The 20,799-nt window shown below is 41.7% G+C and overlaps 1 protein-coding gene across 1 annotated transcript; it reads left to right on the forward strand.

Moving 5' to 3' along the window:
* The first annotated feature begins 1,265 nt into the window (after positions 1-1,265).
* prox2 (prospero homeobox 2) lies at positions 1,266-8,964 on the forward strand. Its single transcript, XM_022208520.2, has 4 exons — positions 1,266-2,859; positions 4,747-4,854; positions 6,273-6,467; positions 8,168-8,964. The coding sequence occupies exons 1-4, from the start codon at positions 1,318-1,320 to the stop codon at positions 8,333-8,335; spliced, it is 2,013 nt and encodes a 670-aa protein (XP_022064212.1). The 5' UTR covers positions 1,266-1,317; the 3' UTR covers positions 8,336-8,964.
* The last annotated feature ends 11,835 nt before the right edge of the window (positions 8,965-20,799 follow it).

Below are 20,799 nucleotides of genomic sequence, written 5' to 3' on the forward strand. Positions count from 1 at the left end.
AGCCTACAGCTTTAACCACATGTTTGGGGAGTTAGTAAGTTTTGATTCATTGTTTAGAGAATCAAAATGCTTATATGTACAATTACTTTAGGATAAATAGACAGCTTAATGACAATAATTTGGTTGAGGTTAATATATAAGTTTAACTACTTCAAAATAAAAGTACGTTATTTTCTTGCTTAGGCTGTAGAGCACCTAAAGCAGTTTTTATTTACTGAACACTGGTTTTCAGCCGGATGAAGGACAAAATATACAAACTGTACAGACTAAAGAAGCAATGATATTTCTACTGTGAGAGTATTTTTGAATTTAAGTAGTGTCACATTTTTCTATATTTGTTTGTCTGATAAAATGTTTGTCTTTATTAAAACTAGGAAACAGCCACTTCAGTGGAAATGAACTTGTATCAATTACTGTTACAGAATTCACTGTAAAATCTGATCTTTTTAAGTCTATCAATTCCACTTGTGTGCGCAGATGTATTTTTTAATTAATTTCATTCATTTGCATTGTATCAGAAATGCAACTTTAAATATAAACTCAAAGAGAATGAATCCACTGACCACAGAATCAGGCAACAAAGCTTTGTTTTATTTTATTTTAACCAGTGATGATCATCTTGATTATTCCTTAAGATGAAAACCATACAAAGAGCTTTTCATGATAGTTTCTCTTGTAAATAATGTATACACAGAGCCGTTTCTTTTTTGCGTGGTCGAAGGCTCTCATCAGATGAAATTTACCTTTCATGGTTATATCACAATTCTTTTTATCCTTTGCGTCAACCATTATAACAACCCAGAGATGAAAGGATACAAAAGAATACACTCCCTTATTTAAGATCAGTATTTATTGATTTATTATTTTTTTGAACTGAAATGAGAATCTTGAAAATAGTGTCAAACTCTTTGGTTTTCTGTCAGAGTAACAGTAATATTTGCTTGTTAAAGTAGTAATTGCAGTTTTATTGACAAAATGACAGCATTATGTATTGTATCTATTAGGTCTGTTTGCTCATTTTAGGCATTAATATAAGAATAAAGAGACATTGCATGGTTCTGTCATAACCGTAAGAAAAGGTTTGCTTATTTTCACAGAAGTATTTAAATATGTCAGATATTTGTTTAACATGTAACAGATCAAAAAGAATATAAAAATGGCACATATAGCAAGAATTAACAGCCACACATGTTTATATTCTTTTAAATGATTGCTTTTTTGTTATTTATCATCTGAACTGTTCTGTGTTTTTTCAGATTCTTTGTATCACACAGCTCTCATTGCTCAGCGTGCGTCGTGTGAAACCCTGAAGTGAGCATGAACCTCAGTCTTCCTGATCAGAACATGCACAGCTCGGGCGAAGGCTGCCTGGAAGACAACAAGCCTGATGTCATGCTGCCTTGCTTCCGCCGAAACATGTACGACGAGCCTCTGGCCTCATACTCAAACGGATCGATAATTTCTCAACTCCTCCGCAAGACAATCCACAACAAGAGGGCACTAGATGAAAGCCATTTCTACCTCTCCAACTCCACTGCTGCTGACTCCAGCCAGGAGGACCAGAGCAGTGTCTCCTCAAAGGACAGTACAGTGGACGCTGCATCCCCCAGCGGCCATGTTTCCACAGGAAATAGCCCCGAAGGAGAACATCCCATCACCGATCACCTGCAGGCCAAGAGGGCCAGAGTAGAGAACATTATCAGGGTCATGGCTGGTTCTCCCAACAGCAGGCAGCATGGAGACAGTGAGAGGTCCGACTCTGACGCCAGAGACACCAGAGAGGCCAGAGAGGTGTACAGGGAGAATAAACGTAAGCAGAGGTTGCCTCAGCATCAGGAGCACAGCGATGCAGGACAGGTGAACAGAAAACCCGGCAGCAGCAGTAGTGATAACTGCAACAGCAAGGACGAGGAGTGTTACAAGCTGAAAGAGCAGCTTCACAGCATGCAAAGGCTCCTGCGTCAGCTCCAGGAAAAGTTCCTTCAAGTTTACAACCAGGAGGATCCTGAATATGACAACAGAGATGGCACAGAAGCTGGCGATGAGCATGACATCCTTGAGCAGGAGTCACGGTACCTAAGCAGCGAAGATGATTTTGAGAGGAAGAACAACAGGATGACTGCAGAGTGCAAGGACCGAATGAAAGTAGTTGGTTATCTGGTGCACCAAAGAGAAAGTCAGAACCTGCAGGAGTCCCTGAAGCAGGAGCTCTCCAGGGCGGTTAATGATTGTGTGGACAGGGTGTTCAAGAAGGCGTCTTCCACAGGACTGGACCTGTCCCCTCAGCAGCGCATGTGCTCATCACCAGAGATCAGCATGGCTGCAGACAGGAAGAGCCAGCAGGCCAGCTCCGCCCTGGACCAGCCTCAGGTCGAGGAGGCTGCCGTGAAATCCCGCTCGTTGGAGTACTATGAAAGCTCTGAGGCTCAGAGCCTTCAGGACCAGACAGAGGCACTGTCGCTGGTGGTTCGCAAGCCCACAGTGGCCCCTCTGAGCTCAGTCACCCCGACGGTGAAGAGGCCCTACCCGGTGCACCAGACGCCCTTTCAGTTCAATTACAGCACCCCCCTGCACGACAGCCACATCCTTGAGCACCTTCTCAAGTACGGGCCCCATTCCAACTTCGGGGGCCTCCCCTGTATGCCCCCATCGATGGACAGGACCTCCCCAGACTCGGTGGACTTGCCCTGGGACACCATCGCCATGAGGTCCAAGGTGACGTCCAGCCACCTCGGCCACCACCCTCGTCCCTCCTCCCTGGGGGCAGTGACAGTCGACAATCTGTGCCTCCCTCACGTCAAGATCGAGTGTGGTGAACTGCCGAGCATGGCTGAACGAAACCCCTACATGTCTCTCAATATATCCTTTCACGTGAAAATAACAGCTGAGCCAGAGCAGCTTTTGTTTTTTACCTTTTCTTGATGCAGAATTAAAATCTCTTCTTTATTTATCCTCATAATCACAATGAGAAATGCAGATAATAGCCCGGTTTTTTATTTTTGACATAGATAGATTGAAAGTATGAAAATGTGAAAAATAATTATTAAATGGCAATATTATAATTCGATATTGATTCATTTATTCTAGAATTTCTATCTGTTTTGTCTGCACAAATTGACATGATTTTGCAGAGAATACCTATATGTCACGTGGTAATATCGTGTACTATTCTCACAGCAGAGCAGACAGTATGTTTGATAGCTTCTTAAACATACACTATTTACCTTTTATTTCATACAAACTCCCTATATTTCAGCTCTTGCATTTGAACAGTGGCTAGATGAGCTCCACTGCAGCATGGGCAGTTCCAGTAACAAACTTCAAGGAGAATTTTTTCTTTGATCTCACTAACCCCATAGAAAATTATAGCATCTTCTTTAATCTGAGCAGAGTAATGACTTTAAGTCTAGAAAAAGACAAATAAAAAGGAATACAAGGCTTTGATAAGAATTGCCAGGAACAAAAGCCAATTTTTCAAAGGCAGAGAAAGCATCGGTTTCTGTTTCAGGAAGAGTCGTTTTTTCAGACTTGAAAAGGTGCAGGATCTATTTCTCCATCATCAGAGTGATAGGGGTGCATCTAAAAGGTCACATCTGAGTGCTGGTGGAAACCACAAGTGCCTTCCAACCATAACACTTGAGCTCTTGTCTTGAGCATTTGTTGTTGGATGCCTTTGTCAGAATGTACATTACTGAAATAGACCGCAAATAACAGTATTTCTGTCTTCAGAGGAACTCAAAGAAAATCAAGGTGTTTTTTTTTCAAGAGAAAAAAATTTTTTTTGAAACATTATTCTTTTTGTATTCACTTCCTCAATTATTATAGTTTCAATAATATCTATATTCTATCATTGTTTGCCTAGCTTAAGTGGCAAATAATTTCTTTGATATTTCTAGCTGTACAATAAATAGTCCTAAAAAGGATCCCAGATGTGTTGAGTTTTGTCCATCGTCTTATGGCAAAGCATTACAGAGGAATATTCTGTGGTTCCTCTCAGGATTCACTTTATCTTTACAGTGCAAAGAGCGCTGCTTCTCTTTGAACAATACCACATAAATCTTTCATCCAAACTTCCTTATTTCAAAGGTAGGGTTCCCTAATAAATGTGTGGTGTGGTGACCTGATAAGGAAATATTATGACCTAAGGCAAAGCGGTGGACTACAGAGGAAATGGTCCTGAGCACCTTCATAGCCAAAGGGGGGAAACTTGAGAAAGAATTGCATTTATTAATACTTGCAATAAAGGAAGCATTGTCTTTAGTTGTAATATATGATATGTCAAACAAATGGTAAAGGGATTTCTTCTTCACGTTATTTAAATTGTTTTAAATTTAACTAACAACCTGAGGAAGTATTTCAGATATACGTTTTCCGTAACATATTTGCTGAGTTTTCCCTGAAGATAAACTGTACGGCACCATATGTCGTCTTTAAATCAACTCAATTATATCTGAAAATCGGCGTCTTTTTTCCAAACATTTCACAACAAGCTGTCTTAACTGCCAGGCATGAAGTGCTTTGCTCTCTAATTAAAAATCTCTAATCTAATTCGTAATTCTGTTTTGCCAATAAGCACATGTTAGGGTCATTATTGACTCCCTAGTTAATGCCGAGCTCTTCTTTAGTGAAATTCAATTTAGCTGAAGATGGAGGCAACACAATACCCCGCTCTGCTATCACTTTGCACACAACTGTATGCCGTGTGTTTTATTTAATTGTCAGCTTTCCTTAACGTGTAATGTGAACATCCAGGAGGGTCTCACCCCGAGCCATCTGAAGAAGGCGAAGCTCATGTTCTTCTACACCCGCTACCCCAGCTCCAATGTGCTCAAAACCTTCTTCCCTGATGTCAAGGTAATTTTTGTTACATATTGGGTTTTTTTAAAAAATCACTTTTTATGCTTTATCTGAACAGCCCACGCAATTGTTTTTCCTGCATTTAGCTCCCTGGTATCTACTTGTCAGTGTGTGTTTGGGACAGAAAAAAGTCAGCAGTGTGTCGGAGGAGAGAAACAAAAAGGCAGAGGGTTTAAATAACAAAGCCACTGAGCTGCTAGTATGTCCTGGGGGCAGAGGGAGATACAGGGGCATTCTCTCTTTAAAAAAAGCCACTCCAGTCAGCAAATGGACTGACAAAGGACTCTGTAGACAAGGCATTGCTATTGAGTGTCAACACAGAGTTGGTATTAGAGACTTGTGCGGTGGTGAGCTGGTCCTAAACACAACATCCTGTGTGTTTTGGCCTTGGTCTCGTGTCATCCTTTTCTTTTCTAGCTCCCCTTTTTTTGTCCTCTCCTTCTCTGTGTTCTGCTCATTCAGCCTGTTCTTCACTTCTTTTAACCTTCCTGCTGGTGTCATACTTCTCTATTTCCCCTCTTGTCTCCCCTCGAATTTTCTCCAAACTCCGCTCGACTTTTTCTTCCGTCTCCTCTCCTATCTTGTCTCCTGGATCTCTGAGCCGGTTCGGGCCCCTGCCTCTCAATCTGGTCTGACCCCGGGGGTCAGGGGGGAGGATGCTGTTGCTGCAGCCCTGCGAACGTCTCCTCCTTGCTTACAATCCTGTGGTGGGAAGTGGCACTGAACAAAAGAGCACCTAATCCCAGTGTCTGATTCCATCCTATCAGCCCGAGTCAATGAGAGGGAAGCTTCCTTCTGTCCTTATGCTGCCGCTTTCTCACCCACCACACCAGAGAGAAGAAGCGTCTTTGATGCCTGCCCAGCCCTTAGGCATTTTTTTCTGTCTTTCTGGATGACGAGATAGAATAACAAGACTAATGTCAAGACTGAGTTTAGAAACACAGAGGCCTGACAGATGTTTTTTCATCACGGACATTGGTGGGAAAGGCTCAGAGCAATTAATGTTGCATAGAGTGACAGACCATTAGGTGGCATTTTGCCCTGCAGGTACTAAATTCAGGCTTTCAGTCTGTAATGGAAGGGGTTGCTAATGCCAAAACAAGACACAGCCATTACATTCTTAATCGGAAAGCACGGGGATTCATATTTTTCTCATCGAAGTCTGTAATTGAATTCTGAAATTAATAAATTCCATTTCGTGAATGGTCTCAGTTTTTATGATGCTCACTCTGAAAGGATAAAAGTCAGCGGCTGAACAGTCTTCTGGAGCTGGGAGCGATTCATTGTCTTATTTAAGGAGACTCAGATTCTTGTCAGTGCAATTGCTTCAGTTACAGGGTTGTTCCTTTAATCTTTTGCTGTAAACATGCTCTAAACAGTATAAAAGTCAAGTGCTGTTTTCTCTCCATTTCCAGTTCAATCGCTGCATCACCTCTCAGCTGATCAAGTGGTTCAGTAACTTTAGGGAGTTCTACTACATCCAGATGGAGAAGTTTGCCCGCCAGGCCATCGTTGACGGCGTCAGCGATGTCAAAGACATTACAGTTAGCAGGGACTCGGAGCTCTTCCGGGCCCTGAACATGCACTACAATAAAGCCAATGACTTTCACGTAAGTGTTTAGCCATCACTCTTTTATATTGCACTTTGTATTGTTTGACCAATGTAGCAGAGTTTTTTCAGACAGTGTGCCACAGATAAGCAAGGATTTATTAAAATGAGAACATCATATTTTTATTGGCATTCATTATTTCTGCTCCATGGGAAAATTCATCATGAATCTTTTTTTTCTCTTTTTTGACATAGATATCATTTGAGGACAAACTTAGTCCGACTCTAAATGTTATTGAGCTTCCTCAGTTTCTTTTGTTTTCTGGTAGAGGGTTAGATGAAAAGATCAATACCTCCCTCGTTTGTGTCCAGTCAATATGAAACTACAACCACCAGCTGGTTAGTTTAGCACGAAGACTGGAACCATGTCTAAAGCTCCTCAATTAACACACCGTTCAATTTGTAATTTCACTGGAGCGGTTATGTGTCGGAGTAGTGACTCTGTGAATTGCTTGCAGGAGCTACTGAGATACTCTACATGCCTGAGAAACACATAAGCTCACATCAAATTGCCTTTTGTTTTTGTAATGGATTTTAAAAAGCATATATGAAACTAACCTAATATGTAATTTTAGTGTTACAAGTTGGCAGATTTTGTCACTTTCGGCAGTTTCTGCCTGTTTCCAGTCTTCAGGCTGAGCTAAGCAAACAGTTGTTGGTTGTAGCCTCATTTATTTACCAGATAGATATGAGACTAATGTCAATCATCTCATCTAACTCTCCACCAGAAAGTGAATAAATCCCAGAATTGTTCGTTTATAGCATCAGAGTTGACACATTCATCCCCGTAGTTACTAACCTGCAGAAGTATGCCAGGCCTCGCTGTGCTCATGTATGTCTGTGTGCTGACCTGTGTGTCACACTGCACCTGTGGCTGGCCAGCCTTTACAGCCATTATCTAAACTCCAGAGTGATGCTTTATCAAACTGTGGGAAGAGGAAGCCGCAAAATCCCACTAAAACAACTCAGGATTAGAGGACCAGTACGCCTGAGCGAGACAGAGATTGCTACTGATGCGGAATGCTGAGAAAGACGCTGTGGATTCCGAGGGAGAAGGCCGTTCGGTGGGAAAGGGATGAGACCGTTTTCTTTACCTTGGGACCAAGACATTCCTTTCCCAGGGATGCTTTTGTGTCAGTAGATGAGGGGAAAGAAAAATAACTTATGCCAACAAGTGTTGCGCTAACCGGCCAGTGGATGGGAAACAAGTGCAGCAGATGGTTTTCTCCCAGCATCCCTTGCATCTACACACCAACTTTAACCCCACCGGACTCTTACTTATCTATACAACTAAACTTATCCGTCTGAAGTCTTACACCTGCACACAGTCATTTAAATATTTAGCCTATTGCCATATTCCTGCTGGGATTCATGCTGCGTTGTAGAGACCTGGGCAGAATCCCTGGAAAGAAAGCTCAGTTAGTTAGTACAGGTTCAAGACAACAAGACTACCTAATCAAAGAGGCCCCTAATTGAAAGTTAATGACTGCAGCATTGCATTTGTTGTATGTGTGCAGAGAACAAAGAGACGAACTCCCTTTCATCAGTTTCAGTGTTTGAAGAACTGCGCTACAGGTCTTCATTTCATATATTTTTGACTTTGAGAAAGCTGAAGACAGATCATGCAGCACATTTGTAGCACAGCGTTAAACGATGAATAAGGTTTCAACTGTAATATATTTTGCTTTTTCTTTTTTCCAGGTTCCTGACAGGTTCCTGGAGGTGGCCGAAATCACCTTGCACGAGTTTTACAACGCCATTTCTGCAGCCAAAGATTCAGACCCCTCTTGGAAAAAGGCCATATACAAGGTGATCTGCAAACTGGACAGCGACGTCCCGGAAGAGTTCAAGACATCTTCCTACTTATAGGCTGAAGCAGAGAAATGTACAGATGAGGGAATACGTGATTTTTTGGAAATTAGACTCTTGACATAATGATTTCATCATTTCTTGTAGTGCATTTTAGTGAGGTGACATGTAGATTAAATTTGTATAAAAAAGAGCACCAACTCCCCCAAACACACCCTTTTACAAGTTAGAATTTAGTCTGAAATATTATGTCTGCTTTCATCAAAAAAGAAAAAGCAAATAATGATAAATAGTAATGCTCTTGTGGATTTATTGTTTAGTGTTTCCTTATATAATCTGCCTCAACGCATTTAGATTTACTGAGTTTGTAGGTGTGTAAAAATGTTTACATAATGTAGCCTGAGTTGGGGTTTTTTGCCAGTCTCTGTCAGTATTAGTTTGTTTGGAATTCTGTCTCCTTTCATAGCTGTGTGTGTTGTGTAAATGTACATGCGCTGCTGCTGCTGCTGTGTGTTGCATAATGTACTATAATTATGTTGTAAACTATGAGCTTGGCAGAATGCATGTGAAAATAACGCTGATGGTTTTTATTATCATGTGTAAAGGTACGGCTCTTTGTCATGTAAAGAACAATCATTTTCAGACACTTCTGTCGCAAACATTGTACTGGATGAATATGGAAATTAAAGATGCACTAAATTATAATATAAAATGAGTGTGCTGGGCTTTTTTTTTTGTTATTTTTTTGTTTTTATCACTAGATGAGCACTTTTTAATATCTACAAGAAAGAAAACCCACCAGGCTAATGCTTTATTTTTCACTCTAAATGTTAAAATCTCCCGTGCAAACACTGTGTCCCTGTGTGGAGCCCCTCAGGTGCCTCTAATTCACGTCCAGCAGCCAGCTGTTAAATGCCCCCCCACCAACTATGCTGTTCACATTGTTCACCGGAGCCAATTCAAGTCAACTTTCTAAGGCCTGCATTCATTGTGTGGCCGGTGCGGATGCGGACAACTGCCATGTCTTAAAAACGGCCACAATGCATTCCCTCCTAATGACTAATGCCCGAGGTGACCTCATATCGCAGTTGTGCCACCAAAGCAAAATTCCACGAGCGCATTAACTCTTTCTTCCAGGCACCCACTCAGAGCAAGCTGATCACATGGAGTTTGGTGACGTCATGAAAATGACTCTTGATGCCTTCGGGTGAATATAAAGCAGACAATCAGTGCAGTGAATTAAATGTGAGGAATTACAATCACTGCCACCTGTTTGTGTCACTTGGAAAGAACATAGCAACACATTGTCTATACTATGATTTCATCTCTTCAAACTTTTACAGAGGCCACAAACTGCATTTGAAATAAATAAAGCGTGCTACACAATGGCGTCGAGCACTTTTACGCTGTTTCTTGTCGCTGCCAGAGATTACAATGTCAGCGCCCAAAACCAAACATTTAATTGGAAAACCTGTTAGGCACCCAAGCACCAATTACATCAGAAATGATAACATTAAGGAAATTAAAACATTAGTTGAATTGGTTGATGACAAAGACTGGAGACAAATAAACCTCACTAATCTTTTAATAGACATTCCTTTTCAATTAGATCAGTCTTCTTCAGCAAATTGATTTACATTCTCAACTCAATTAAAATGCCTCTGATTGAACCAAAGTGCTTTGCTCAAATTAATTTGTTGTGTGACATTTTCTGAACAAGACTTGGTAACCTCTGATATAATGAAAGAAAACAAAGAAAATACCTTCAGCTGTTCAACTGCCTCTGGCTGACAAGGCTTCAACTTAAACGGCACGATATGAAATTATGTGCTGTATTAGAGAGTCTCCGATAAAACAGAGCATGCTTTGTAATGAAGATGAAATGAAAAGTAAGCGGGCAGCAGGATGTGATCAAATTAAAACAAAACACTGCTGGAGCAGATGCTCTATACGCTTAACCTCTTTGAAATTCACTTTATTACAAAATACTAATGTTGTTTGCTGGTTTTCTTGGAGTGCTGCACTGAAAGAGACAGAGTAAAGAAAATCAGAGAAATTTGCCTAATTCTTGGAGATACACGAACCCGTTCAGAGAAGAGTAACAGCATCATCTAGTGAATCTCTGCTGCAACACAAACAGCTCACCTTAAAATCAACTCATTCCACTCTGTCATCATAGATATGATATTTTTTGGTGCATAACGCATGCAAATATTTTATTTATGACATGATAATCAATCATAGTAAAATGATTTTGCTCTGTAAACCAGTGTTTCAAACAATTATAGACTCAGGTGCCTGTCGTGTACGCCGATCTCCACACAGGGGTGCACTTGTCCCTGTGTAGAAACTGAGAGACTGCAGAGAGAATTAAGACAACAACAACAAAAAAAAAAAAAGTGGACACTGAAACATTTTATAAAATATCTTATCATCAACCAACCAATTTCTCCATCGTGGTTTATAAATGTGGGTGTTTGGGGAGTGTGTGTGTTGTAAAATTAATAAAATAAATGAGCTGGTGTCTCTTTAGCTGGGTCCTGGAAAGACAAAGGCAGGATCAAACACCCCCAAGCTACAGACAATAGGAGCTGTGGGACTGGGGGCACTGGGACAGTCCCTCTGGTTAATCTCCTGCTCATAGATATGGGTTTTTCAGCAGGCTCACACTGGGAGGGCGCTGGGAGCAAAAGGGAGTGTAACTTGAGAACGGAGGCCGCTGACTTTAGGCTGCCCTTCAGACAACCACTTCTTGGTGTAGTTTGGTGTGATCACCAGTAAATCTTTATTAATTTTAATTGGAGCCCCCATTTAAAAGAGCAATTAAAGCGGATTAATCGAGCCCATCCCGTATAATGTCTTCTGTTAATTAGTTTGTCAGCACTGTTTTAATATCGCTTAATGACTTCATATTTCAGGGATGACATTAAAGGGATGCTGAAGGAAAAGAAATGGCCTTATCACAATGCACTGCTTTAATGGGAGATGTCCCCCCCGCCAGCGGGCAAGGTCAGGCCCGGGGCCGCTGGGGAGGAAGAGGCTTCAGGGTGCCACCGAGACAGACACCTCCAGGGACACGCCGCCTCACACACACTGCCACACAGCAAGTGTTGTACATACAGTCGGTCCCATTCACTCATGCAGACTGTTGTGGGAAAAGGATAAATGGAGAACTGCAGATTGTTGACATATTTAGTTATAGCAAGGCAAAATGTGGATCAGACTTGGATATTTTAGTTTTTCTTGATAAAGTTTTTTGAATACTCTTTGATAAAGAGAGACAGATGAAGTATACAACTAAAATTTCCCAAAGAAGGCAACAATTCTTAAGTGTTCTATTTCAAATATCTTAGACTGCAGGCACTGAAACCTTTATCTTCATACCAACTCTGACTTGCTTCTGTAGCTGTGGTTCTCACCGTGAATGCTTTGTAGTTTAGAAGGACACACAATGTGTTAGAGTTGCATGAGGGAGTGCGATGAAAGAAAAATGAACTATTGTTTATTATATTACTATTCATGTAGACTGTTGACGAAGAGGAAGAAACATATTTGTTGGTCAGATTTTGCTATATTCCAGCCAAAGGGCGTATCAGAATTGGGTATTTTACTTTTTCTTGATACACTTTTACATAGTATTTAAATAGTCTATAATATAGAAAGACAGATATTACAAGACATAAGTCAAAATGCCCAAGAAGAGGCAATCATTTTTAAATTTTTTAATTATAATAACTTGGACTGCAGGCAACCAAAGATGCTGCATTAAAACCTTTATCTTCACACCAACTTATTTCTGTAGCTGTGGTTCTCAAAGTGCTTGCTTTTTAGCTTAGAAAGACACACCATGTATTAGATTAGCATGAAGGGTGTGCCATGAAAGAAAAATGAGCTATTGTTTATTATATTACTATTTATACAGACTATTGAGGAAAAGGAAGGAACTGATACGTTCAGTGGATATGTATCCGAATTGTGTATTTTCTTGTGTACTTTTTCTTGATACATTTTTACATACTATTTAAACAGTTTATATTACGGAGACAAGATATAACTCATAACGTCCAAGAAGATGCAAAAAATTTTAATTATTTTAATTCAAATAACTTGAACTGTAAACAACCAGTTATGCTGCACTGAAACCTTTTTGTTTGCACCAAGTCACACTCTGTTTTTTTTAGCAGAGTATCAAGATAGAAACATGTGTTAGGTGGGCATGAAAAGGTGCAATCAAGGAAAAAATTAACTATAAAGATGTGAAAAATCTAGAGACTCACTGGTCTGTATGAATCAAGACAAAGGTAAACATTCATATATGTAAAATACATTTAATATACTTCAGTTATTTCAGTGCTGTTGCTTAATAGCTTACACACTACTTCCTTTGTTTGTGAAATGCCAGATGTGTAACAGCTGAAGCACAGATTTGATGTACTGTACCACTGCCTAACATGGTGCCTGTCCATTACCCTGCAATGCTCCCCTCACAGTGGCACCAACCAAAAGGTGGGCAGGCAGCAAGAAGTTGATAAAAACCAACAGCACATCTTCCTTATTGCAGCCCTAGCTGGCGTGCATCCCTGCTAATTTGAGTGTGCCCTCGCACCTCCACTCTCCTCAGCAGATTCATAAATCTCATTCCCATTATCCCGCTAATTAGCCGGGATTACAGGAGCATGTAATGCCCCCGCTTCCCAATAGATTGATTGGAGGACGGTCTCTTTGTTTTGAAATCACTTCCTGATTGATGTACAGAGCCCTAGTTTGCAATTGTAATGGCCCAGATGTTAACAATCAAATGCGTTTCCGCTCCAGGAAGTAACAGTCTGTCATGGAAGAGGAGCCAGCCGAGCGTGTAACGACACATCACAGGAGTGTGGGGAAGGAGGGACTGCGGAGGAGGGAATGGAGGGGGGCTGTAGGTACCGGAGCCCTGGCTGGAATTGCTGCTGAGAGAGGGCATAATGTCCAGGCCCACGCTTACACCTGGAATGACAGTTTGCTGCACCTAAGCGCTGTGGTTGTTGTAAAAGAGACATATTTTTATTGGCCTTTGCAATGTTTCAGCATTACTTTTTTTTTACTTCAACTGGTCTCTTAGGTCTCTTAAATGTCATGTCTGCCTTCACTTTGCTCATTCTGACTAAATATTTGCATGCCTAAAGGATGAAAGCAGCTAGTTTTAGTTTAGAGGAGACAAAAAAACCCATTTCCAAAACTCCATCCCATCACAGCTGTTGAAGATGTTATCAGTGCCAGTCTCCACAGTCCATCCTCTGTCAAGGAGATCTGCTTTGCACACAGTAGAGGGCACTATTGTCTAACCAAACTCACTCTCCCGCTTTTCCTCATTCCCTTTTTCTTACCCTTCACCAATAAATCACTTTCCTGGATAGTTAATGGATATAGAAGCAGATCATGAGTGAGCTATCTGTGGGGCGATAATTTAAGTGAAGATCCCCACACTGATTGCAGTGAAAGGTTATTTATTTCAACAATAATGCAGGACACAAAGGGGGAATCTGGGCAAGATTACCAGCTAGGGTACGCTAGAGTGCTCATCTCCAATGGAGCAGCGTGTAAATTGGGTTCACTTTCCCCAATGAAAATACAGACTGCAGTTTATTTCAACTTTATGCACATGGAAGGCTGTGCTTCCCTCTCAAGGGTGGCTGGGGACTTAGAGATGGCTGTGCATATGAGGGGAGGGTGGGTTTAGACCTTGAAAAATGCCCTTTTTGTCCCTGAGTCTCTGGAAGGCTGAGCTACTGAGGTATGGTCTCCCCTCCATCCACCATTTCCCACTCTCTTCTAATTAAAAAGCACAATGACAATAAGGAAATAGTCTAAAGCATATTGGCCTGAATAACAGACAGAATAAGCACAGGCTTGGTAAAAGAGGTAAACTGTATCTGACTTACTGTGCCTGTCTGACAGTGTACATGTTTGCGTGTGTGTTGTGTACACAGCGATGCCGGGCGCTATCGATTGACTGTGTTGGTGGAAAACTGTGTGGGCACTAAAGCCAGCTCGGCGCAGATACTCCAGTTCTCCCCTCATGCAGAAAAATGCATGATTAAGGCCCAACTGACATGTCTAAAAAGTCCTGGAGAGAGAAGTGGAAATGGCTCCATATGCTGCCCCATGTGGTCACAGCATCCACAAAGTATGGCACCGCTCACTGTGTGCTTCTGCATCACTTCCAATAGCCTCTAATCACTGGGGTCCATAAACAATGCCAGTGGTAAACACATGCCACAGCACAGTGCAGGAACCTAAAAGCCGCTGTATACGACGCCTGGCGCACTTCACTGTATGCAATATGTACTTTTACATGTCTGTCATGCTCCAGGCTTTCAACTATGTTGTCAGCCAAGATATGCATCAGACATGGATCCAATGCCATGTGAGATATAACCATTGGGTAAAGGATGGGAGCCCTTGAGCCGCATGATAAGCACTGTCACAGACATAACATATGTATCTATGCTATACTTTGCTTAACGCTCCAGCAGGCTTTGGTTGACTTTACCTGGGGTGGCAGGTGAATTCCCCTGTTTAGCACCAAAGCCCATGAGTGAGGTGATCAAAGCAGAATGTCTGAAGTAATACAAAGACTGAGCAGGCATGAGAGGTGCAGTACAGCAAAGGGGCATCTTAAGGAGTCCAAGGTTTGGACTCTCCAGGGGGGGGATCTCTGTCCCCATATGGGCCTACTGATCATCTGACTCCTTCCTCAGGGTGATGGAAGCTAAGCGGGCCTTAAAATGCAGCTCTCTCTCCAGATGGGTGGATCACAGGTCAGATCGTCCCAGACAACTGACTGGGGACATTTGGGTGGCCGGTCCCAGGGGGACAGCATGGGACAAGAGGGAACCTGCTTGAGACTGGCAGCTGCAGCGCTCCCTCCTGGCCTAACACACCCGAGGGTGTACCTGCTGCTCAGCTTGTGCCCCAGTGGCATGTGACAAATGGTGACATGCTTCTGCTCCCCTGCTTTGTTAGATCGGCGGCCCTGATTGAAAGCAAAGCAGCAGGCATCTCTCAGATCCATATGTCTGCAGAGAAGTGGAGAGAAGGGAACGCAAGAGGGGGCACACTCATCTGCAGCCAACGCTCAGACAAATGAAAATAAAGTGATATCATTCCAGTGCATAAACGTATGCAATTTTCTGCAATAATGGGGTGGTGGAGATGAGCATATGCACTGCCATCTTTTTATTTACATATGGATGAGTCCATTTTTGTTTTTATGCACACCACTCTCTTCATTAAAATGTGCAGCTCAAGTCATTCAAAGAGGGATCATATTTCATCGAGGAATGAGGAGAGTTCCAAAGGATTTTGAAGAAATAAAACAAGAAAGAAGACAACTGAGCCAGGCCTTCCACTGAAGTTCTGGCAGCCTTTATTAAAAGTGCAGCATGATTGATAACCTGTCAGTCATCGGAATAATCACGACCAATCCCGTCTCTCACAGCCAACTCTGCTTCCCGCCCTCATCCTTTATGCCCCTATCACCCCCAACACATCCACTTGCCATTGAAAACCTGTAATTGAATGAGTTTTTGTCATTATTGTGATTAATCATATTAATTTGAACTAATTAAGAGATGGTTCGAAGTTATGACAATTAGATTAATGAAATTAGTTTTAACTTTTTTTTCACCCAACCTAATAAAAAAGGGAAAATCAGACCAGGACTGTTATGAAACAGTTGGCAATCTGGATTTTGGGACTAATTGAATGTCTGATTTTATTAATGATGAAATTTATAAAAGTCCTTGAGGGGGAAATTAACGCAGATTCAGCTGCTAAGAGTGGAAAATTAATTAAAATTCCTGGAGATATTCCTGTCATTAAAGGCACAGGCCCTGTTAACCCTGGTCCTACTGTGAATAGCTAGTGTGTGTACACATAGAAGTGACTGCAAGGGGGAATATGAGTTTTTTTTTTTGGAGGAATAGGCTTTTAAAATCCCTCACTTAACTGGGGTTATCAGGGTTTTGGTACTGGACCTTTTTGTATTTGTTCAGGTTTTGCTCTGACATAAGTTCTTTACACTCAAAACCGAACGACAATTCAAGATTTTTCTGATCATTTTAAAAACTTTGAATGGTCCTGTCAGTATTTGAGCACCACTACATCCCAATTATCAAATCGTATCAGCTTTGTTACTCATCTCCTTTACTCTTAAAATCAAGGAACACATAGAAATAGCACCACATGGCCTTTCCTGTTTAACTATGCCTATATTCACTTGCATGCATTTTTAGCCATTTCAGATTGTCAGTCTGCTGTGCTGCTTTAAACCGTGAGAATTATCTGATGGATTACCATGAAATTTTGTGCAGACATTCATGCACTCAGGATAAACAGCGTGGCGATCCCTTAATGTTTCATTAAGCTCAATTCATTTCAATGCATTTATTCATAAAACGCCAATTTGCAACACAAGCCATCTCAGGACACTACACGAGGTAAAGTATCAACCTGCATCATACTGGCAACATTTTAAAGGAAACCAATGAATCTATTTATTCCCTTTTACCAGTAACGAGGGATAATGTGAAGAAAAATACCCCTTTTTACAAGAAGAAATGTGCAGTAGAACAAGGTTTAGGGAGGGCAGCCATCTGCCTCGACCGGTTGGGGTGAGGGGAGAGAGGGAAAAGATTTAGTGTCAACATCAGATCAAAACTGGTCCCTTTGACCAATTTGTCCAAATACCTTGAAAACAAAACCCCTGTTTTGTACTCTTTAGCATGCTTTTTAGCATTTTTTTTTTAACACAGGCTAAATTAAAAAGGTAAATATGGAGTAAATGACAAATGATATTATCATTGTGACAAATGTTAATTTAGCTTAAAGCTTTGCCTCTCAACACTTTAGAATGACTGTTTTTTTTTTAAATGTGCATGTTGTTTGTAACTTTTAATATGAGGCAGTTTGTGGCATGTGCAGTTGCATCATTTACACAATTTTACCTGCTTTCTTCTGTTTTTTTCATTCCATTTTGCATTGACTCCTATTGTAAACAGCAATTTTGAGTTGCTTTATTGCTAACATGCCTGCAGGTAATTGTCACTGGTATGTTATTGCATCAGCTAGACTTGGAAAACTAAAATTAAAACACAAAGGAAAAACATGATGTAGGTTATTGGACTATGGACAGATATTAAACTGTACGTATTTGGAGTTAAACAGCATTTTGTGCCTTTATTTTCAGCATCTTAATATTTCTCAGGAAAAACATATTGCACCTAACTTTCTTGTGCTGCCATCAAATAAAAAAGTTAATTTCGATGTGAGTCAAACTGCAGTATTTTTGGGTCCATTCCAAGCAATCCCTATCCTGTTGCTTGGCCGGTGCTAGTGATTGACACCCAGGTCAACCCCTGCCACTCCGGGTGCAGTGGGGGTCTGACACTTGTGTTGCATGGGCTCTGTGCGCTCCTTCAGCTCTGCATATTCACTAGCCTGTCTCCCTCTCTGCAGGCCAATTCATAATTAACAGCTGTTGGCTTGTCAAGAGTGGCCCTGGCCGTGGCACACACACATATATTTATATTCACTGTGAAGACCCCCTTGCCATGGATGGATTTCAGAGGCCATGAACTCATCCTCTTTCCCTGAATGATGGACACTCACCTGAAAGCTCAAATACATACTCAGTCAACCTGCTCTCACCATCCCACCTCCTTCCCCGTCCCTCTCCCTGCATCTCTCTCTCTCTCTCTCTTTTGCCTCTTTCCTCGTTCAGCTTCTCTCTCTCTCTCTCTTTTTCCCTCCCTCCTGCTCAGCACCTTCTGCCACCATGTCAGGAACTTTTGCATTAAGTCCAGTCCGTCTGGCTCGCGAGGAGGCAATATGAAAATGAAGTGTGGCCACGGCTGGCCCTTTTGCTATGTGTGTTTGTCATACCTGTTTAGCTGAAGTTGAAATGTAAATATAGACCGCGGGAGATCTCGGCTACGATAGGCTGCTTGAAATTCTAATAAACAAGTAGCTGTCCACCTGTAATAAATGATACCCATAAAAAAGGGTGATTCCTTGAGCAGATAAAGATGAAAAGTAATTGTTTGTGCTCACACAAAATTAATCAGATCAAAACAGGGGCAATCATTTTAAAGAGACACCAGACCCATAAAAAAGGCAAAGCTGTGATAAAGTATTGGCTATCAGGCATGCAGTCTGGAGGTTAGCATTACAATAATATGGAGGCCCAGTATTCATGTGGCTGGAGATAGGATTATTGCATATATTCAAAGGGGGGGAATGTTTATGGTAGCATGCAAGCAAAGGTTCACAAAGACATTCGAGGTACAAGGTCATAAGAAATGGAGAGTCTCAACACAGGAATACACTAATTTCATTCAAACGGATGCCAATATAGAGCAAAATTAACAAAACACTTCACAAGAATAATATTTAAATCGCTACTGAAGTGAGTTGAAATCCTATTTATTTACTATTAAGCATTAAAAAGGATCAATACATTAGAAAAATCATTTTGATAAATAATAAAAATTGTAATTTATCTGCTGAATTACTGAGTTAATAATTTATCAAAGAATAATTACAAGGACATCATTGCTTAGCACTGTAACTGATGGCATGCGTCTGTTTAAAAAAAAAAAATCACATTTGTGTAAAAAGAAGCCTAATTTGAATGAGGTTGGTGACCTGTTTGTTTAGCCGTGGCTGCCATCACTTCTATTGAAACGAACACACTTGCGGTGCCAGCCAGGGGTGTTCCCTTACACCCAGATGCCATCGTGATCAACACACACAGCCAGTGCCATCCGGTCTGAGGGCCCAGATATGACAGACCACCTGGAAAGACAAGAGGCAATGCAAACACGGTTATTTTCACAGCTTTGATATGCTAAACACACAAAACCCACTCCAGCAAAAGGGCCAATTTCTGTTGCTCGGTGTTTAGCGATACACATGGTGAGGACATAGAGGAGCTCTGTTCAGCTCTTATGCACTGGCTGTGGTCCTATGCAATGTGTTTACCCGAGCAATGGAGAGAGACCCTGATGCACACAAATAACAGTGGAGCTCAGTGCCCACTGGCCACCTTGGAGACCATCCATCCTCTATTTGTAGCATGAGCACTGTTCATTTTCCACAATAATTTCTGTTTGCACTCATTCTTTCTTCCCTTTTCTTTGACAAAACACAATTTCGTAACTAACTCTTCTTCCTTGCGTCGATAATCTCTTGCTTGAGGGTCAATTTGCCGTTTCAGGAGACAGCTTTCGAACTCGAAGCAACTTCAGAGCGAATCACAGCTCCCTGCACCAACTCAGCCGTCAAGTGATAATGACATGTTTTTTCCTTGAGTGCAAAGCTGCCAAACTAAAGTACAATGAACTCGGAGGGTGTCAACTAGACGAGATCAACAAGTCTTCCATTTAGCAGCTGTCCTAATTGAGTGGGTGATGAGGCTAAGGCTCCTCTGGAGGGTATTGTGTGCTTTGGCAAATGTCTCATTTAGTTACAGGCAAAAGATTGTATTTGAAAGTGAGGGAGAGCCAGCACCCGAAGGCAGCACTTGTGTGAAACTCTTACCACCGACCAAATTCCCTGCTCTCTTTATTCTTGTCTGGCAGGTTGTAATGGAGTTAATTGTACAATAAAAGCTATTCTCTAAATCATTTCCTCTCTGTCCATACAAGATTGATCACGGAACCAATCCTTTCTACTGCTGTAATTTTCATATTTAATGAGCGTGACTCCAAAACTATTACACTAATTAGTCAAATCTCACATATCGGTAATGATGCTCGCAGTAATTAATATTGTATTTAATTAAAAAATGACCCATTTCAATGGCTTGCATGCAGGCGTTGCTGGTTGGTTTGCCTGCGGGTAGGAGGGGATGTTATGAGGGGGTGTGTGTGGGGGGAGGATGGGGGTTGGGCTGTTGGACAGCACGGTGGAGATGGATAGAGAGCTAGAAGAGATGTGGAGAGGTGGGTGGATGTGTGGTGGGGGGGAGGGGGGCGGCAGACAGGTGTAGGTGCTGTGAGTGGCTCTCCCTCTAGCTGTGCCATTGCAGATTTCCAGTTTCCCGCAGCATATGTCTGCGTGGTTAGCATGTGCTCGAAAACCCCCTCTTTCTTTCACTGGAGGCAGCCAGCCTGTGTGATTTATGTGAGGCCCCTGTTCCACTGTGCATACACTGGAAAATCTCCAGTTTACACAAGAATTGCCTGAAAAATGAGATCTGTGACTACATTCTTTTCATTAGCGGCTTACGCTAGCGTGGAGCCTGGGAGCCTCTGAGCTCCTAATGATGCACACGCAGGCCCGTAGCCTCCCAGCTGCTCTCCGGCTCTCATTACCTACAACATTCATGTCACAAACACTCTTATTTAATTTCCACAACAATTAAAAAGGAAAACAGTTGCTAAACTTGTGCTGCTTGAGGCAGCTGAGAGCTGTGTGTTCAATGGCTCAAACTAAATGTTTGTGCAACAAATACACACACACACACACTCCAACACACACTT

The sequence above is a fragment of the Acanthochromis polyacanthus genome, chromosome 1 (genome assembly GCF_021347895.1).
Source record: "Acanthochromis polyacanthus isolate Apoly-LR-REF ecotype Palm Island chromosome 1, KAUST_Apoly_ChrSc, whole genome shotgun sequence".
NCBI classification, from domain to species: Eukaryota; Metazoa; Chordata; class Actinopteri; family Pomacentridae; genus Acanthochromis; species Acanthochromis polyacanthus.